General features: G+C 41.5%; 1 protein-coding gene across 4 annotated transcripts in view; it reads right to left on the bottom strand.

Annotated features, from left to right (window-relative positions):
• Window positions 1–19,210, bottom strand: part of BEND5 (BEN domain containing 5) — a 907,022-nt gene that overhangs the window by 97,873 nt on the left and 789,939 nt on the right. For all 4 annotated transcript variants that reach the window (XM_064665265.1, XM_064665267.1, XM_064665266.1 and 1 more), the window contains one exon: window positions 4,500–4,652. In XM_064665265.1, coding sequence (XP_064521335.1) covers window positions 4,500–4,652 — 153 coding nt within the window. The remainder of the gene's footprint in view (window positions 1–4,499; window positions 4,653–19,210) is intronic.

Genomic DNA, 19,210 nt, shown 5'->3' with positions numbered 1-19,210 from the left:
GGGGTGGGTTGTTGTCCAGAGACTTCACTGTTGAATGTGAGCACGGTACAAAACATAGGGAAGTGCTGACAATGAAACCAGACTGGCACTTGGGAGATTCAAATTTTATTCTCCAGTTTCTCCGAGCAAATAACTTCCCAGCAACTCTCTATCTCTTTCCCAGCACGGCTGGAAGTTCTTGGGGTTGTGGACTTCCTCAGTTGTTACCCAATGCCCAACATAATGAGACCCCAAGTTTTTATCAGGATCTTTGGCTAACCATGGCACACAAAGGACAAACGGTATTTCTAAGGAAGGTGCTCTGCTGGGAGATCGAATTCAAGAAAATTAAATGAGAACTCGAAGGTATCCCAAGTGCCACCAGTTCAGAGTCCAAAGGAAAAAAAAAAAACTAATAAGATCAGGCCAAGCCTTTTTCCTTTAACTGCAAAGAAAAGCAATCTTTATGAAGTGATAAAGCCATTCAAGAATGGCTGCGGTTGTTTCTTTTAAATGAACCAGAGAGAACAGATGGTCTCCTCTCATACTGTCACAGAGGTCAAAATTAGCCACCCTTAAGACTAGCAGGTTCTTGAAATGCTCAAGTGCTTGTGTCTGGTCGTTATGACTAATCCACTCTCCAGAACAAGAAAGGTCAAATGAAGAACACCCCTCCAAATACTGCAACTACTCCTAGCCATGGCTGATGTGTAATGCACTCAGACATGGTGTCAACAGCTGCTCCTAAAACCCAATGAGTCAGCCTTTCAAAAGAGCTTGTCAGCTCTCACTGTTAGAGCTTTCATACAGATTATATTTACTCCCCAGTGTTTAAAAATATCCTTCTTAAACATTGAAAATATAAAATGTTTTCCTTACAGATTTTGTCCCCTTTGCCCAGGCAGCTGCCCAAGAATGTCTCACTTATTTATCTGGGAGCAAAACTTCCTAGCCTTTCTTTCACTTTCCTCTTCACATGCTCATATCTAAACCAAAGGCAAGCCTTTGTGTCTGAAGTCATGTACAAATGAGGAATTTCTGGTCCCTTTCACAGCTTATGCCTGTAAACCACAGTCAGCCTTCCAGAGTGCTGTGAGGTCAAGTGTTTTGGCCAACAGGTAGAGTCCAGAGACACTGGGTGACTCTGATTTGGTCCTACAGCAGCCATGTGGGTACAAATCCCCTATCCATCCCCTACTCTAATCACCAATCTCCCTTAGATGCTGTCATTTACATAAAAAGGCCTATTGGAAATGACAGGTGAAGGAAGCAGCCCAGGCATGAAATGCACTCTAAAGTATATTAATAGAAGGTTGCCAGACAAAACGGCACAAGGCATTTGATCGCATCATCTTAGGCTTGTTGTTCATGCTCCTTTGCATCTGGCTGCGTGATTTCTGCCAGATTCTCGGCTGGAGGAGCAGGCTAGGATTTGCCTGCTTTCCCTAACCCGTGCCGGGCTCAGCTGCAATCATGCAGAGCACTGAAATAAATCCCTTTGAGTTGGGATTCATTCCGAACATGTAAAACCCAAATGACTGCTTCTCCAAAGTGAATCCCATTTCACAGCAAGTAGGTTATTAGTGTGGAACTCCATACAAGTAGCCTGCATTCAAAAGCCCTCTGCATTATTAATAGAAGATGAGCTTTTGACATCAAAGGAGAACCATTATGTATGCTAAACGGTGGCAAAAATTGTACCCGCACTTCAAACCTTTTCAGTTCTTTGTCCCTTGTAAATCAATCAAGGTTGACAGATGCTTTAAGGAGAGTAATCTTTTCAATGATACTGTCAATGGATAGCATAATGGAACATTGTCTCTGTGCTGTGTGAAGACATGGAGCTAGTCAATTATGGACAACACTTCATGCAGCCGCCAGTTTTCACTTGAAGTGCTGCTGTTGAAGTATTATAATCCCAACAAATGGCCGCAGCAGCATACAATGTAAATGAGACCTCCTGAAGCTTTGGAAAATTAATTAGTAACAACAGTGGTCCATTCCCACACTTTCAAACACCAGCCTGGTAACGTTAACGATGCACTTCCCCCCCTTCCCTTTGAGCAGGCAATAGGGCATATTTACATACACTATTTTAAGTGTATTTCCCCCCTCCCCTCAATTTAAATGCAGGAAGTTCTGGATTCCTTTCCTCTCTTCACCTGATATTTCCAACTGGTCACATAGCCCACATGGTTAGAGCTGAAAAGAAGAAAACAGACTTTCCTACTTGGAGACAGCAGGAGTAGTCACTTCACACATCAGACAGCTGGTGGCTGTCTCCTTTTCCAACACTTATATCCACTCAGCTGCCCTGGGAAGAATGGCCTGGATGGATGGTGGGGAAAAGCTTCCAGCCTGAAGAGACCAGTAGGATGTTAGCTGGAAGACAATGGTACTGAGTGCCAGTAGCACTGAGGTTGAACTCTGGTGCACTGAATGCCAACATATATATCTGACTGCCAGCTCCTATAGGAAGGAGATTGAGAGTCAAAGGGGAGAGACTGTGCTGTTTATTTAGCTATTGGCTTCCATTTCCCTACATCATTTTCTCAAAGATTTTCCCTTTGTCAACCAAGGCTTGTGCTAAGAGGGACACTTAATCTCCCACAGTAGCAGAGAGAAATCCCCACACTTGAGCACAAAATTTCTCAACTCCTATCAATTGCAGGTTTTCATTGCTATGATCTGTGAATGCCCCTTATGTGTTTTTGGAACAATCAGATGCAGATAAGAAACTCAATCACTGAGGTCTCCTCGGATAAGAAGAGGCTGATTCTTAGACCCCACTCCCTCTTCCCCAGATTCCAAACAGCTGGGAACAGATACAGCTGCTGTCCCTCCTCATTTAGATTTGGTCTTCTGCACTCTGGACAGTTCTCTGAGAAACCCTTGCAATGGTTGACTGCAGAAAGCTTCACAGTGCAGCAGTCCCCTGAACCCCCAAAACATACAGACAATTGTTAAACAAATCTGACAATGGTTAAACAATACTTTGAGACAAAAGAGGAAGCAACAGAAACCACACACCCTCCCATGCATTACCCAGACAGCTGCCGTTGCTGATGCCAAGGAGAAAAGGGAAATGTTTGGTCTACTAGAGGTCACTCTTCCTCAGAGCAGAAAGGACAGAGGAAAGGATATCTTCTGCCTAGCCTTAGAGAAGTCAGAGACTGATCCAATCTTTTTCCCACTCTTGTGTAAAACAAACTACCATAGGATAGAGAAATGAATGGGAATTGGGAGGTTTAAGGTCCTTCCTTCATTTTGCTGGATCACATCTGTCAAGAAAACAATGGCAGAGCTCTATTTTTACATTCAATTCCCATCCAAACTCCACAGTGCAAGATGCGCAAACAGAAGACAAAAAAAATTATCTCCTGCATACTGATGAAAAAGCTTTAGGCCAGCATTCTTGCCATGATGAAAACAGCCTTTTCTTTCAATTACATTTTGTTTTGCTTGCGAACTTGTCTGCTTTTGTATCTGTTTTAAATTTTGTTTCTCTAGAGCTAAACACTTGGAATGGTGCAGGGTCCCTATCCTCCCTCACCACCACCTCTGCCACAAGCTGGCTGGGGTGGCACTGCAGCAGAGGCAGGCACCATGACCCAGCTGTCCCAGACCCTGACAGGAGACACAGATTCACTTCTCAGTACCAGGAGGATGAAGTATAAGCAAAACGGGGATGTCAGACACTGAGCAAGGGAGAGCTGTGTAGAAGCAGCTTTGCTGGGAGCTCCACAGATGTGCCAGGAGAAGCAATCAAGTTGTTGCAGGAAGTCTTGGGGATTGTGTGCTCTACTTGCACAGCTTTCAAGGAAAACTGGTGCACAAAAGAGCCCATGGAAAGGGCCAGGATGTCATACTTGGACACACTGGACCAGTCTTAAATCTACTGATTTCTGCACAGCAACTGCAATGACTGTGCGCTAAGGAGCTCTTCTACTCTATTTGAAGTATGTTCAAAAAACATGTGCCCCTTTTCAACTCATTTAGAAGAGCTCACCATTTATTTCCAGAACAGTTTTCCATGGTAATATCAAAGAATTTCAAAAGCATACATTGCCTTTGCCACAACTTTTAACAGAAGATTACCTAACCTTTTCTTTCAAGCTAGTTATTTTTCTTTCTATTTGTTATTAAATTATTATTTAGAGTGTAAAAGCAAAATAACTGACAAAATAACAAAAAGCAATGGAACAATAAAGCTGATCCAGTTGATCAAAAGACAAAAGATCTGACAAAAACAAAGTGCTCCAATAATTCAGAACCTAAGGTTATAATATGGAAGATGAAGAACCTGCTTTTGTTCATGTGTCTGATGGCATACATAAGATCACAACTTACCACTTCTGGATAAGGTAAGTATAAGAGGAAAAGTGGTAGCTAATAATAACAACATTTTTAAGTAGCCTTCTGTTAATACTGAAATAAAATTTAGTCAATCCAGTAAAGCCAGAGATTTTCATGAAAACAAAAAACCTTAAGAAAATATAGTAAAGAAAAACATTGCTTACATAAGAGAAGTCTTCAGCATTCTGACAGAGTAGCTTGGGAAAAACAGCCTGTCGCTGAAATCTTTCCTCATCTTCAAAGATGTTCCCATACATGAAGCCATTCATCATGGTGGAGTGGGCATGGATGTCAATATAGAACTCCAGGTTAATCTTCTGTTGAGGGAAACAAAACAACAACAAAACATTCAGCATGAGATAAATCATAACTGTGTTATGAAGCCTCCCATAAATCCAATACAGCCATTCTTGAATCTAACCATGGTGCCAGAGCCATGCTAAAGACACTGCTGTGATGCATCCAACCATTCATGCCTCTCTGTGGGGGCATGTGAAACACAACACAGGACCATGACAGACATTTCTTCACTGTTCTTGACAATGTTGGAACATTTTGCACATGACACTGTGCAAAATAGAGCCAAAGCATCATCCTCCACTGTAATACAGGGCTTACTGCCACTGATAAAAATATGCACCTTCCAGTTCTACAGCACGATTATTTGGGCACAGCTTTGCCCTCTCTCCACAGCTCCACATCACAATATGCAGATGTACACTTCTGCCAGGTAAAACAAGCTCAAAATTGTGTAAAAAAGACTTCAGTATTTCCTGTGCAATTTATTTTTGCTTATAAGGAGAAATAACTGCAAATGTTTTGTCTTACTCTGCTTTGTAGTAGTAATTCAACAGAGCAACTCCCAAAAGCAAGTGCCTTGAATGCCTCTCTGCTTGCAGCTCTCTCTGTGATTCTGCATCAGCTTTCACTTTAAAAGAAAACAGTAGGACCCCCTGGCACAGAAGTGCCTGCCCTGCCCATACCCTTCCCATGTCCTCAGTGGGAAGCAGTGAATGTTCACCTTGGTCACTGTGATGTGATCAAGTGCCATTGGCAGCAGAGATAGCAATGCCCAGCACTAAAGAGCAATACCAGAGCAGACGCCACTGGATTACCCAGTTTCCTCAAACTCTTAAAACTTCTGGACCTGAAGAAGTAATGTGATGTGACAGTGACAAACACACTCCTGCCACCTGACCACCACGGGGCCAGTAAGAGCCATCCTGGTGACCAGAGTTCAGATCTTTCTGCCTCAACAGAGGGATGGAGAAGAGTTCTTTTGGCAGGACAGGCGTTATGATGCTTATCCCTGTACTCCCTGGCAGCCAACAGGGACCCTGGCCACTGGAATACAACATGTAGCTCTGCAGACACAAGTCTTCCCTGCACACACAACTTGCTCAGGCTACTGGAGAATACTGAGCTACAAGGACAGTCCCATGACATAGGAAGGCAGTTTGTATTGTGCAGTTCATGTGACAGCAGTGTCAGCTCTTCTGAAGAGTCTCTGATGGGGGGAGAATATAATTTGGTATGTGAAACTAATACAATACAGATTTACTTTCCCTTGGCAGAAAACCAATGTACAATACGCAGCGACTGTTTAGCTTAATTAAACAGCCTAGAGAGAGTAATAATGTATCTTATTAAGCCTCTGCTATGTTAAAATGTTAGCTAATGCAATATCAATATCTGACCATGCTTCATAGGAAAAGGAACATTTGATTGTTTGACTCTAATACAATAAATTGTTTGCTCCTGCCAAAACTTTATGCTGTGCTATAGAGGACCAACACTGCAATAAAGCACACATCTGCTATTTGGAGATACAGCACTGAGGAGAAAGATTAGCATTGACAGGATGAAACACCACACAGAATTTTCTTCCTCTCCAAGCATACAGAAATTAAAACCAAGATTAAGTAATACTATTTTCATGAGATAATTTCCCCATCACAAACAGAATTTGATGAGATCAGATGCACACTGGCATATCACCATAAAACAGAACATGCTGTGGAGTCTCAAAACAGTGATTTGATGAAGTGAGCAGATAATCTAGTTAAACTGGGTATTTGTAAAGCATGAATGTCCTTCACACAGAAGTCAGTGACCTAAGTCATACTTATTTTAGAACAAGGCAGAATTCTTTATAGGAACATAGTTACTAACATAAAGTAATCAAGAAGCACAGTGAGATATTTAACAATAGACTAGAACAATTTGTGTCTTAGGACAAATAAAAGTGCTAGTATAAACTGTATGATTTTTGGTGCGTCATAGTATACTTAGTTCATCTATAGTTTTCAAGCTGTTTCCATAAGAAGGTGAGATGCAAACAGAGATGCAGAGGCATAGATAACTAAAATAAATTTCCATAGGCTATCCAGCAAGAAATTCACCTGCAGAACATGGGTGACCTGAGTCTCAGTTTAGTATTCAATTATCAGGTTATCCAGTCTAACACAGTATCACTGGAGTATTATTTTCTAAACTCTTCCAGGACACTCACTCAAACAAAAATTGTTGATAAGTGTCACAGAGAATATTAGAAAGTCACCTGGTGTGGCGAAATTTCTTTGAAGATCTTTTTTATTCATCAAAACCATTTTCAAATAATCTGGTTACAGCGGTTGTTTGTGAGGGAACAGCATCCTTCGCACATACCACCCTCACCTAAAGATTAAGCTTCCAGGTCTCTTATTTGGAAACCATGACATTCCACAGATAGCTCATCACCCAGACAGGTGTTTAAAAACATTTATCCAGTCATTAATTTCTAAGTATTTAAAAAGTAATTTCTTAAGTCGGTTCACAATAACTATTTAACTGTTTTTTCTGGTCTTTGTTCCTTACCCTCCTACAGAACCTATAAACCACCCTATTTCACATCTTCCTGCACACTAAATATAGTCCAAATTTGCAATTGTCCATCCTATTCAGAAAGTTTTTAAACATTGCTAGAGCAATTTCGAGTTAGATGTAACACTTCCAGACGCTGCTGTGTGCGAGCAGAACAGTATTTCAGTGTTTCACATTTCTTCTCCTCACATTCATTACTTTATCAAAGGAAAACATGTTGAGCATTCTCCATTACAAAACAAAATAATCCAGTGCATTGTTAATATAACACGTGAGTTCCTAATGGAAAAAAAAAAAAATCCCTTTATTCTCAGACACAAAGATATTGTGGCCTTAAAATGGACAATAACAGTCCAGTCACTGGCACATTAGAAGTTTGCTACCTTGTGCCTCAGCTGGTAGACCAAGTAGCAGACAATTTGTTTGCACACAAGCTTCTCAAGAATTATGATATGTTCCTGAACAATAATGGTATTTCTTCTCTCTCTTTACAGTCATACATATTCATAGGCACTTTACGTGTAGAAACTGTTTCACCCACTGCCATTCTGCGAATTTAAGCTGGGAAATAAATTTCATATTTCAGTTGAGGTTCTCTGGAAGATTTTGACATAATTACTGATCTGCTGCAATTTAGGTAGGATCACAGAATTAACATTTTATTAAATATATAATGTCACCTACTGATGGCAACTTCAGGACAGTCAGCAGAGGGATGACCTTCTGAAATTGTTTGTCTTTGAGATAGGGAGGACTTTAATGGGAGAACGAAGTAAATAAATGTACGTGTGCATTTGCAGGCACACATACAAACACACTTAACCCAGTGCTGTCTGCTGTTATACTCCAGGGGTATCTGTCAGTATGTACACAGCAGAACCCACCCCCATTAGGGCTTCTATTGCAGTACCACCTACAAGTAGGAATGGGAATAAACAGGGAGGTGTCAAAGTCTCATAGTGGCATTTGCTCTGGCTTTTAAGCAGAAGGTAATGAATAACCAGGCTCCAATATCTCTGGATGCCATAGCTGCCTTCTGAGAGGCTTACCAGTGTCGTCCTACAGTATGATATTAAAGTCATCATTTTCTGCTTTAGAGGTGGAATGCAAAATGATTCATAAGCCCTATACAAATCATTATGAAATTTAATTCTCTCAAGTGTCTTTTCTTTGTGCTTACAAGCAGTAGCAGAGTTTTTCTCCCACATTCTCTGTTTCTTAAGTAAAGCTATAATTACCTGGATGACCCAGGTTACACAGTTCCAGAAAACAAAGGCAGAGTTGGTCTGTCTTTTCTCCGTGTCTCAAAACAGAAATCATTTACTAGACTGACAGAGACAATGATTGAACCCCACTTCCTTAGAAAACAACAGTTAACATTTTCTGCCTTGAAAAGAATGGTCTTTATCTCTTCTTGCCACTTACCATATAAAACCAACATAAATAAATAAGCAAACGAATTTCTGCTCTAAAGTTCATTTGAATCCCTACCTTTGTGACACTCACTTTCCACTGTTCTACTGAGTCAGTCTGAAGTTTCTGTCAGCTTGAGAAATATACATATAAATTAGGAGGTGAGGAAAATGAAAGAAATCATGGATTAAGGAAAAGAACTCACATATACTGACAAGAGAGGAAATAGTCAAAGCAGTACAGAAACCGGTTCACGATGAGAAAATATATTCTCACTTGTCTGCATTTTTATTTCATTCACTGAATGCCTTTGGAAGGTCAGTCATTAAAGAGAAAAAGGGAAGAAGTATGTTAATAGCTAGTGCTGATATGATGAAACTTAGATTTTGAACAGTGCAATTATGATTCTTTAGGAAACAGAGATTTAATACATAAATAAATAAAAATCAATAAATGCCATAATAAAAGGATAAATGTGCATTGAACCCAGAACATGAGCCACTAGAGAGCCAAGTGATGCAGGAAGAAGCCAGCTCTGTCCACCAGGTGTCACTTCAATATGGATTTTATTAATTCTTGGGCATAGCAATTGGTTTAGCGAGAGAGCGTCCAAAAGCCTTCTTCACTCTAATATTTCATACAGGGGGTGGGTTGAACTCCTTGCAATGTTTTACACAGGCTGCTGAAACCATGGCTTGTCATTAGCTGTAGAGAATGTAACAGCCTCCAGGCAGACTTTGTGCTCTTACTGCTGAACGGCTGCGGGGAGCAAACGGGCATAAAACAGCTGGCACAGCATAAGGAGTTTGCCCCTTGTCATTCAGAAGAGATCCAGAAATACCAAAAAGACTGGCTCTTTGATGCTTCCTCAGGTACAGGATCTCTCAGAAGAAAATTTTTCAGAGGTCTCAAAGACATCCATTTTGACACACACGCCTTCTCTCACCATTAGTTGTTTTGGCAATGCTCGCAGTGGGGACACCAGAGAACACAAGCACAATGTGCCCCTAAGCAAAATAAAAGAAAACTGGCCATTCAGCATCACGTGGTCAACAGTCAATATTCAGCTAGAAAGGACCAGTCCTTCCCCTTTCAGCTGCAGAGAATTCTGTCCAGTGCCTTGGATCGCTCTTTAGGGATGTGTGGCACTTGTCTCCTTCTGACTATCCAAGCAAACATGAGGTGGAATTCAAACTGTCTGTTTGTTGTACACATTTTCAAGTCTCCCTTGAAATACCTGGGTTTGGATGCCTGGTAAGATGAATTTTACCCAAATCACTTTCCTTACATCTACCTTCTCCCCATATATTTTCCCCAAAATTTGAAAGGGCCAGCATAAGTCCTCATCAAAAAATAAATACTCCCAAGAACATTTTCTCCTGCCATTCTTTATAACCTTTGACAAGTTAGTCCTACAGTGTCATCTCCAGTTTTGCAGACAATGCACACCTTATTAGAGGCACTATTTCAGAGGTATGCCACTATCTCTTTGTAACCATAGGGACAACATCTTTCTCTTTCCATTCATCATCTCACAGACTACCTGCTCCATTCATCCTTGTAAACACCATGGCAACAACAGCAATTATTTACACAAGAAATTAATAGTAGGAAAGGGGGTTACTATTTTTAAAAACCTTCTAAAGGTTAAAAACCTTAAAAAAAAAAAGTTTCCTCATCTTGCTTCCAGAGAAAGGAAAATGCCAGCTTAGAACCACCCTTATTCTCAGTGATATGAGGCACAAAAGTCAGTTTTTCTGTTTTCCTTTACACAGTCTGAAAATGTCTTTTAAGTGTCCCTGCAGAAGCAGCTTGCAAACACTGAAGTACCACTGACTCTGCATGATCTTCCAGCAATTCTTCATAGCACTTCAAGCATTTTTTATTGAGCATTTCAGCAATGTTCCATGAGCTGTTGTCTTTCAGAATGAACCACTCCAACCCAATTGCTCTTCAGAAACATTTACCAGTCTGGTTACCTGGCGGGCTCTCAGTCTAAATAAAGATACCTCTTAATGATTGGCATAATCTGACATGACTCCCCAGTGCCTCGAGGTGGATGGAGAAGAGACTTCTGCTGGTCCATGGTTCATACAGGAAAAGGATGGCATGGTCATAAATACTGCTTTCCTGCCTGTCTTAAAAAGTAAGGGATGCTTTTATCCCCAGAAGAACATGGAACTTCCTTCAAGGAGCTTAAACCTTACTCTGGTGTGCCCATCAGTCGCCCTGAAAGGAGCTAAACTCAGAGTTTTGGCCTCAGAGTGGGAGGTCAGCAACATGCATATTCTGGTGCTGGCTCTTTATCTGCTTGCTTCTCTCACCTGCCAGTGCAGATAACAACACCTCCTGAGGATTAGCTGACGTTTGTAAAGCACTTTGAAGATATAAAGCCTCACAGTGCGTACAAGTTAAGTATTAATTCATCTGCCAGGCTGATTCACTCTTTGACCCCTCTGCAGAGATGTCCAGTTAGTGTCAGCTCTGGCAGTTTTTGCAATTCAGGCACCTGTCCACCAGCTCCTGGACTGAAGCCAGCAATTCACACAGGACACAGAAGAGCCGTCAGATGGTAGAAACATTTGGTCATGACAGGCCTGAATTGGATTTGAAAGGGTGACCTGGAGGTGAAAGGCTCTATCAAGAAGCCACTTCTGTTCAAATGCATATTAAATTAGAGAGGTGCCAAAGAGACAATGTTAAGACCCAGATCAAGTTTAGACAAGACTTTTGGCTCAGCCGCATGGACAATTCTTGTATAATTTTTACGCTAAATGATTATGAACCAGAAAATACACTCTTCTGGATTTTGGGTCTGACCCCTAGCCAAAACTGGAAGTGTGAGCCTGAAGAAGGACAGTCCTTGCTCTGTTTCATCCTTTCTCTGTCCCTCATATAGAAGCAAACATGCACAAACACTCAGCACCATGATTTTTGACCTTCACAAGTTCTGAAGTCTTTTAGTTGCCCAAAATACTAGAATAAAGCAGTGGAACTGAACTGGGTCTTGGGGCATTAGCTCACCCCAAGCTTTGATGATCTCATGTGGCTCTGCCCGTCTCAAACATCACTTGTGTGTCCCCACCATGTGCCCCACAGAACAAGCTCTATAATTCCTACCTTGCTCACTTCTCTGGTACTGAATAGCATTGGCTCCACAGAAAGAGGGCTCTTCAGAAAAGAGAGAGGAGATTTGTGACAAAAGACTCAACAGCTTTTTGGAAGTGGGAAGAAACCCTACTATAAGCAAAGAATGAACATAAGAGAGAGCAAGAGGGAAAGGGACAGTTAAGGAGAGCAAGGGAGAGAGAAGACGAGGCAGTAACTGTTATTTACACTCATAATTAAAGCAAGAAAATTAGGTTATGAAATAGAAATATCTAAATGACCATGTTTTCACCAGATAATAAAATTTGTCTCTGGTCTGGTTCTGAAGGTTCTCTCAGCTGAAATGCTCCCAGTAGCTGTATTGAAGGTTTTAGCACTCCTTGGTGCTGCTCCTTAGACAGCCACTTGCTTGCTGTGTGACAATACACAAGTCATTTAAAGTCTTCAGGCATCATTAATTGCTGCTTATACACCTGCAACTATATTAAGGTCAAGAATTCCTGTTCAACTATCCACTTCATAGCAGTATTAATAGCTTTGTGTTTTACCACTAACTTTTAATTATACCTCTGCAGAATCTTCTGGCCAAGGAACACAGTCTTTACAACTACATAAATAAGGCCCAAAGACATTGCCTGCCTCTCCTCTAATTACAAAGGCAAAGAGTGGTAGAATAAAAACAATGGCTAGGAGTTATGGCTCCCTGTCCTCTAATTTCCCAGGAACTCTTGCAGTTGGACAAACTATGTGTATGCAAATCAAACTCTATAACAACCAGTTTCTCTAGTGTCTCAAATAATATATATCATTATTCACTATTTCTGACTAAATAAGTAACAGCTGGCAGAATATAAAGTCATCAGGCAGTAGACCTAAGGCAAACACAATTAAGTGTTTTTTAAATTAACTTATTCTGCAGAACTCAGTGCCACCAGATTTTGGCCAAAACACAGGTAAACTAAAAGATCAATTAGATAAATTCAAAGAAAAAGATTCCATTATGTGATTCCACTCAAAGCAGTGAACATAATTTCTCAATTAGAAAATCCCCAAATTACACATTGTCAGAAGCCTTTCTCTAGTCTACCCCTTAGCATCTGCAATAAGTCATGGGATACTGAGCCAAATAGACCTTGGGTTTGATGTAGCATCACTGGTTTTATTTTCCAATTAGACCTTAATTTATGCTGCAGAATGAGACTTCTGTAGTTCCTAAAAGTTAAGGTGTTGATTGGTGGTGAAAAGTATGTATATTCCTACAGTGTAAACTGTCTACTCTGAAAAGAGATAAAACAAAGTACTGTAAGGTAGGCCCTGCTCTATATAAAGCTTTCAGCTCAACAAACCCCCAAACCACTGATAACTACAAGCTAAACATCAAAGGTAAAGGCTCATTTTACACATGCAAAATTTTTTAAACAGGCCCTTGAGTGGCTTTTCCCACCTACTAAGAACACACCCAGAAAATTGGATTAGTTGGACCTATTAGAGGACCTGTAAGGGTTGCTCTCATTTTACACAGATCTGTGAGGAGTAAGAAACAAAAAAACCCCCATACCTGGATGCAAACTGCAAACTTGCCCAGTCAGGTGGAAGGAGACAACACTAAATGTGTCATTCAAGGGTTATGTGGCCATCCTACTTCCTTGAGAAGACAGGAAGGCTTGGATGGACATTGTGCAAATGCCTTACTAGACAGCTGAAAACCAAACTAACTCACTAAACTAACTCACTCTCTTTGTCTTCCTGGCACAGCCTTGCCACAGGCAGAAGCTATCCATGGTCATTAGTCTTACTCTGTTCCTTTCCAAGTTGTGTCTTTCTTTTCCTTTCTTGTACTCGGGGCAAGCAACAAGCACATCCAAGTAAGAGATAAAAGTGAAAGCTGATAAACAGGAACACAAGGACACTGAAAGAGATTAGGGACTATACATCAGACATACATGCTGAGGGGAGGGACAGCATGCAAATACAAAATAGAATTGTCCCTGATACTCTCTTGCTGTCCCAGAATTTATTCACAACAGGAAGAACAGGGTTTCTTTAGTTTGTCCTACTCAGAGAGAGCTCAGCATCACATTTAGCACCAAACTGTGGGATGTTTTCTTTGAGCTTTACATCTAGCAATATTTATTATCTGCACAGTGCTATAAAAGCTAAAATGTAATGGACATTTTGGAAGGATCTCCTTTCACAACTGAAAGCACAACATATCGTGCCTTTTGAAAGGCATTTATCAGCACCAGTTGTATCTGAAACTTTCTTCCTGCAATACTCCACCACTCACACTGGCCAAATGTGCCCTGGGCTGCATCAAAAGCTGTGTGGCCAGCAGGTTATGTAAGGTGATTCTCCCCCTCTGCTCTTGTGAGACCCCGCCTGGTGTATTGCATCCAGTTCTGGGCCCCCCACCATAAGAAGGCTGTGGACCTGCAGGAGCAAATCCAGAGGAGACCATGAAGATGCTCCAAGGGCTGGAGCACCTCTCCTATGGAGACAGGCTGAGAGAGATGGGATTTTTCAGCCTGGAGAAGAGAAGGCTCCAGGGAAGCCTTATAGTACTTCCAATACCCGAAGGGGGTGACAAGAGAGATGGAGAGGGACTTTTGACAAGATCGTGTAGTGATAGGACAAGGGGGAATGGAATCAGACTGACAGAGGGCAAGTTTAGACATAGGAAGAAATTCTTCACTGTGTGAGTGGTGAGGAGGTGGCACAGGTTGTCCAGAGAAGCTGTGAATGCCCCATCTCTGGAGTTGCTCAAAGCCACGTCGGATGGGGCTTTGAGCAACCTGGTCTAGTGGAAGGTGTCCCTGCCCATGGCAGGGTGCTGGAACTAAATGATCTGTAAGGTGCCTTCCAACCCAAACCATTCTGTGGTTCTATGATATTGCTGCAGGTGATATCACCTTGTGTTCTCCCTGTCAGACCAAACTGCAGGTCAGCTAACTGTGCCTATAAGTAGAGCCACAACATCTCAAAGACAATGTCTCCCCTGCAAGCACATATTGGGGTTTTTTTATGTTGTTTTTTACCATTTCCTACAGAAAGCATATTCAGTTCTTGCACAAGATCAGGGACTCAAGATTCAGCACAGTGCTGTAAGAAATAATCAGAATGACAGTCTCAAGAGGACCCAGCAGGACATAACTAAACAAAGGTATAGTAGGACTCAGAAGGATATTTCCCACCCTAGACAGCAGTAGCTGTCCCACATGACCAGAGGTTGACTCAGAGATTTAGGCAGTTTCTCCATGCTTTTTCTTCTATGTGTGTATATATACAGCTTTCTAAGTATATGTGTGTGCAAAAATGCATCTTTAAATACAAAGAAATATTTTAAACTCATTTTCATCCTTCTTCTCCTCTGTATCTGTTACAGCTGTTTGTAATGGACAACAAAGCAATTTGCTCTGAATTGTAAATACATCAGATCAACATTTCATCTTTGCTCTCCTAAATGTTGCATTGTCACTGATGGTTTTCAGGTTGAAAACACTGGAGGGACTGGCCACTTCTAGGATACATGTTACTGACTTCTCCAGGAGACTGCAGGAGACTGACCCTACAACAGCATTGCATTGTGAAGCAATATCGTGATTTAAGCCTGGTAGGCAGATAAGCCCCAGACAGACACTTGCTCTCTCCCCTCTGCAGCAGAATGGAAGAAAGAATCAGAAGGGTAAAAGTGAGAAAACAAGGCTTACTCTCTTATTCCAACAACAGACCACACAGCAAGGCAGGAACCAACTATACACATCAACACACTCAAAGTTCTCCGCAGGCAGAAAGTGATTGCACAAAACTTTGGCAGAAAACTCATGAGCAAACCAAACTTTTGGTCAACTCACTCTGCTTTTTCATAGTTTCCCTGGAAATTTCCTCCTCTTTAGACTCCCACACACCACATTGTGAGTCTGAGAAAGTCCCAAGGTATACTTTAACTTCAGATTTCTCTGAAGGGAGGAGGTTTCTGCTATCTCTGATGGTTGGAACCTGATCCTGTCATCATTAGCTTTCTCAGGGACTCTTCATTTGTTGAATATTGGTCTGTAATAAGAAGCAGGAAGGATAGCCATTTTTATAGCAACTACCTGCCAAAAGATTTCAATTCTTTATCCCTTCAAAATCCCACATCTGTCCATGTCTCCAGGCACTAGTGGAAGGATCTCTGCATTAGTTATTTTTATTATCAACATAAAAATCTTTCAATTTATTTATTTATTAAGAAAAAAATCCCAGCTATCTACAAAACTCAGTTCGTTTTGTCCTCAGGCAGACATTTAAAGCTGTCTACCAACGTCTTTTCTTAATAAAAAAATAAGCTAAAGTCTTTATTACACACTGTGTAACAAAATGTGACCAGCTACATTCACCCAGCTGAGATGTGCGCCATCCATTTATCAGGCAGGATTTCTGAGACTGAAAGAGGAAACTTCTGCTAAAGAAGGTGGCCCTATTTCTGAAACCTGGCCACTGATGGGTTCTGACCACAGCTCTGAGCCCCAAAACATGTCCTGTCCCCCACAGGAAGCTGAGTCCACACTACACAGTCGGGCAGGGACAGACACTGAGCTCATTGTGACCCATCTGCAGACAGACAGACAGAAGAGACCTGTCAGTCCTGAGCAAGGAGGGCTTCACTGCATGGCTCTTCTGCTTTGGGGGCTCAAGTGCACATCTCTGTGTGATGCTGTGCCTAGTGGCTTCTCCAGCTCTTTCCTAATGAAGCAGAGAAGGTTGAAGCTTTGCAGACACCATCACATCTTCACCACCAGCCCTTCAATTCACCAGTCAAAGCTCTGAAAAAAAACCCACTTTGAGGCTGGATCTTTGCTTTTGCTTCTTAACTACGATATGGTGAAGGGTAAAAATATATCCCAAACCACTTCTGTTCCTTGCACAAATGCCTCTTGTGCTCTAATGCGAGGACACTGTAGGTGATGTATCTCCTGCCCAAAATTTGGTGGCCTGTGTAAGAGTGAGCATAGTCTCTGAGAAGCAGGAAGGATTTGGACCCTAGCTGGGGCAGCCAGTGGCAGAGCTGCTGCCTGCACTCTTTCTAGGCTGGTGACTGGCGTGTTAAACCCAAACAACACATCTTAGACTGACACCAGATGAAGCACATTAGGCAGATGGCATGTTTTCTCTGCACAAGCCCGTGCCAGAGTATTTCCTTTTAACCATCTTCTGCTCTTGTTCTCACAGCAAAATTAGTTTTAAAGTAAAAAGAAACAAAAAAAAATATGTAACATGATGAGAGCAAAGATTACTATGTGGAAAAAATATCAGCGAGAGCAGGGGTTTGTTCTTTCAATTCCATGGCTTTTATTTATATATATATATTGTTTATAAAAACAAACACCCTACTTTGTCAGACTTGAAAAGTCAAAATTTACATTTAAATGGAGGCATTTAGGTGGGTTTTTTTTTTTCCTCTCATCTCTTGAATGCAGAGTACAAAAGATTAAAAACTCTCAATTTTCCTAAATGGAAGGATAACAGGCGAAGTTTGCATTCTGAGAGCTATTCATTTAGTGAACAATGTTCAACTCAGCAAAGACCAAAGCCCAGCTGATCAAGGGGGAAAGAGCACTGGCTATTAGGCCTGACACGGATTTGCTCAACAGCTGAGACCAGGAGAAGCTGTGATCCCATTGTGCCCTGTTCCCAAGGAGGAAATTATGCCAAATACAGCTTCCTGAGGGCAACACCTACAATTCCAGATGTACAGTGGATCACTATCCAACTGAGAATCACTGCAATTTTAGAGATTTCAGTGCTACAATAGCTCTGGTTTCATTGCTGGAACTACTGCAGATGTTTAAAATGTGAGGTGGTCTGCTTGTAAGAGAAAATGAGAAGACTTAAAAGAAGTCCATAATTTCACAGCATTAAAGCCATTGTAAAAAAATCAAAGTGGAGGCAAAAACTGTGATGACCCTTCAAGATTGCTGTCAATTACCTTCCTTTCATTTTTTTTTTTTTTTGTTTTCTTCCTGACAAGGAAAATAAGTACTCATTCTAACCAGGGAGTCTATCAAACAAGTACACTTGCAAGGTGCTCAGAGAATGCCATCTTAACCCATGGAAAGGAGTAGTAGCAATATTTTTAACCACTTTGTCTCACTGGAGCACACCAGGTGTAACAGATGATGTACCACAGCAACTCATTCAATTCTGGGCTGGATTTCCTCTCTCTTTGGCTCTTTCTGACAGAGCTGATTCATAGTGTTAAAAGGACACACAGGCAAAAACTAAGCTCATGTTTTTTAAAACAAGGGTTAACCACAGATCCAACCAGCACTTTGTAGGGTTTTATTTTGATTGCCTTTAATGGCTTCTCATGTCTTATATTGAGTGAAACACATACACAAAAAACCTATCAACAAAACAAACAAAAAAGCCCCACAAACAAAACCCAAACCAACCTCCACACACACACCCACCCCAGTAAAAATAGCCTGGTTGCACCTTAAAAGCAGAGGAAATAGTAATAACTTGTTTGGAAAAGGCACAGACACAAAATCTAAATGCCTGGGAGGGAAAAGCGCTATCGCTCCGTACCCAGCACTAGGAAATCACTGACTTGCTCTTTTTAAAGTTGCAAACAGACTGTTTCTAGTCTGTCAGGACCAGGAGCTACCCAAATCACCACATTGCTATCAGAATGTATTCCAGTGTTTACCCATCATGTCACTGGTCCATTCCCAGAGTTTTACTCTCTGTTACCCTGCAAAAGAACCCACTGTTTTGGCAACAAATGCCGCTGGATTTTCTAGCACTTCCCAAATTATAAGCATTACCTGCATTAATTAGTTCCAATGCATTCATCTCCGCTTCCAGCCCTTCCACTCAGAAGGTGTCAGAGCCCCATGGTAGACTGACCCTTTATTTTCACATTCATGTTTCTGGCAACAAGGACAGCCTCAAAAACTCCATCCTCCCCACGCCCCCCCACAGATGGGTCACCACTGGTGTTGTTGCACCAGGACCGTGCAACACCATCAGCTGGCAGTTACGAAATCCACATCATGACCTAGGGAGCTAATACATGTAGGCAAAAGGCAAAAAAACTCTAAATATTTGGAGGTTTGTCTTTTTCGAGCCCAATCAGCTGCTAGGGCTGTTTGTATATTGTGTGTGTGTGTCCCCTCCATGATTCACATAGAACATGCACAGGGGTGGGGGCAAAGGAAAGAAAAAATACAAGAGGATGGAATATCTTAAAGCAATTGATTCTGGATTTAAGGCCTATCCTGAGGTTAAAACCATTTTAACTGAGCCAGCAGGACAGGCATCACAACATATGAAGAACTTGTGTCTCAGTTTTCTCCTCAAACAACCAGGAGCATCTGGTTGTATCTGGAGCAGTGACTTGCCTAGTATCCATCTGGTAGTATCCAGAATGGGTCTGAGGAGTCTGTGCAAGAAAGAGATGGTCAATGCCCCTTTTCCCAAACTCACATCTCTACAGTTGTGTCCATCCCTG

This window comes from Pseudopipra pipra, chromosome 9, assembly GCF_036250125.1.
Source record: "Pseudopipra pipra isolate bDixPip1 chromosome 9, bDixPip1.hap1, whole genome shotgun sequence".
Lineage (NCBI taxonomy): Eukaryota > Metazoa > Chordata > Aves > Passeriformes > Pipridae > Pseudopipra > Pseudopipra pipra.
Note: the sequence above shows the minus strand (reverse complement) of the source record. Positions and strands in the feature narration are given on the sequence as shown.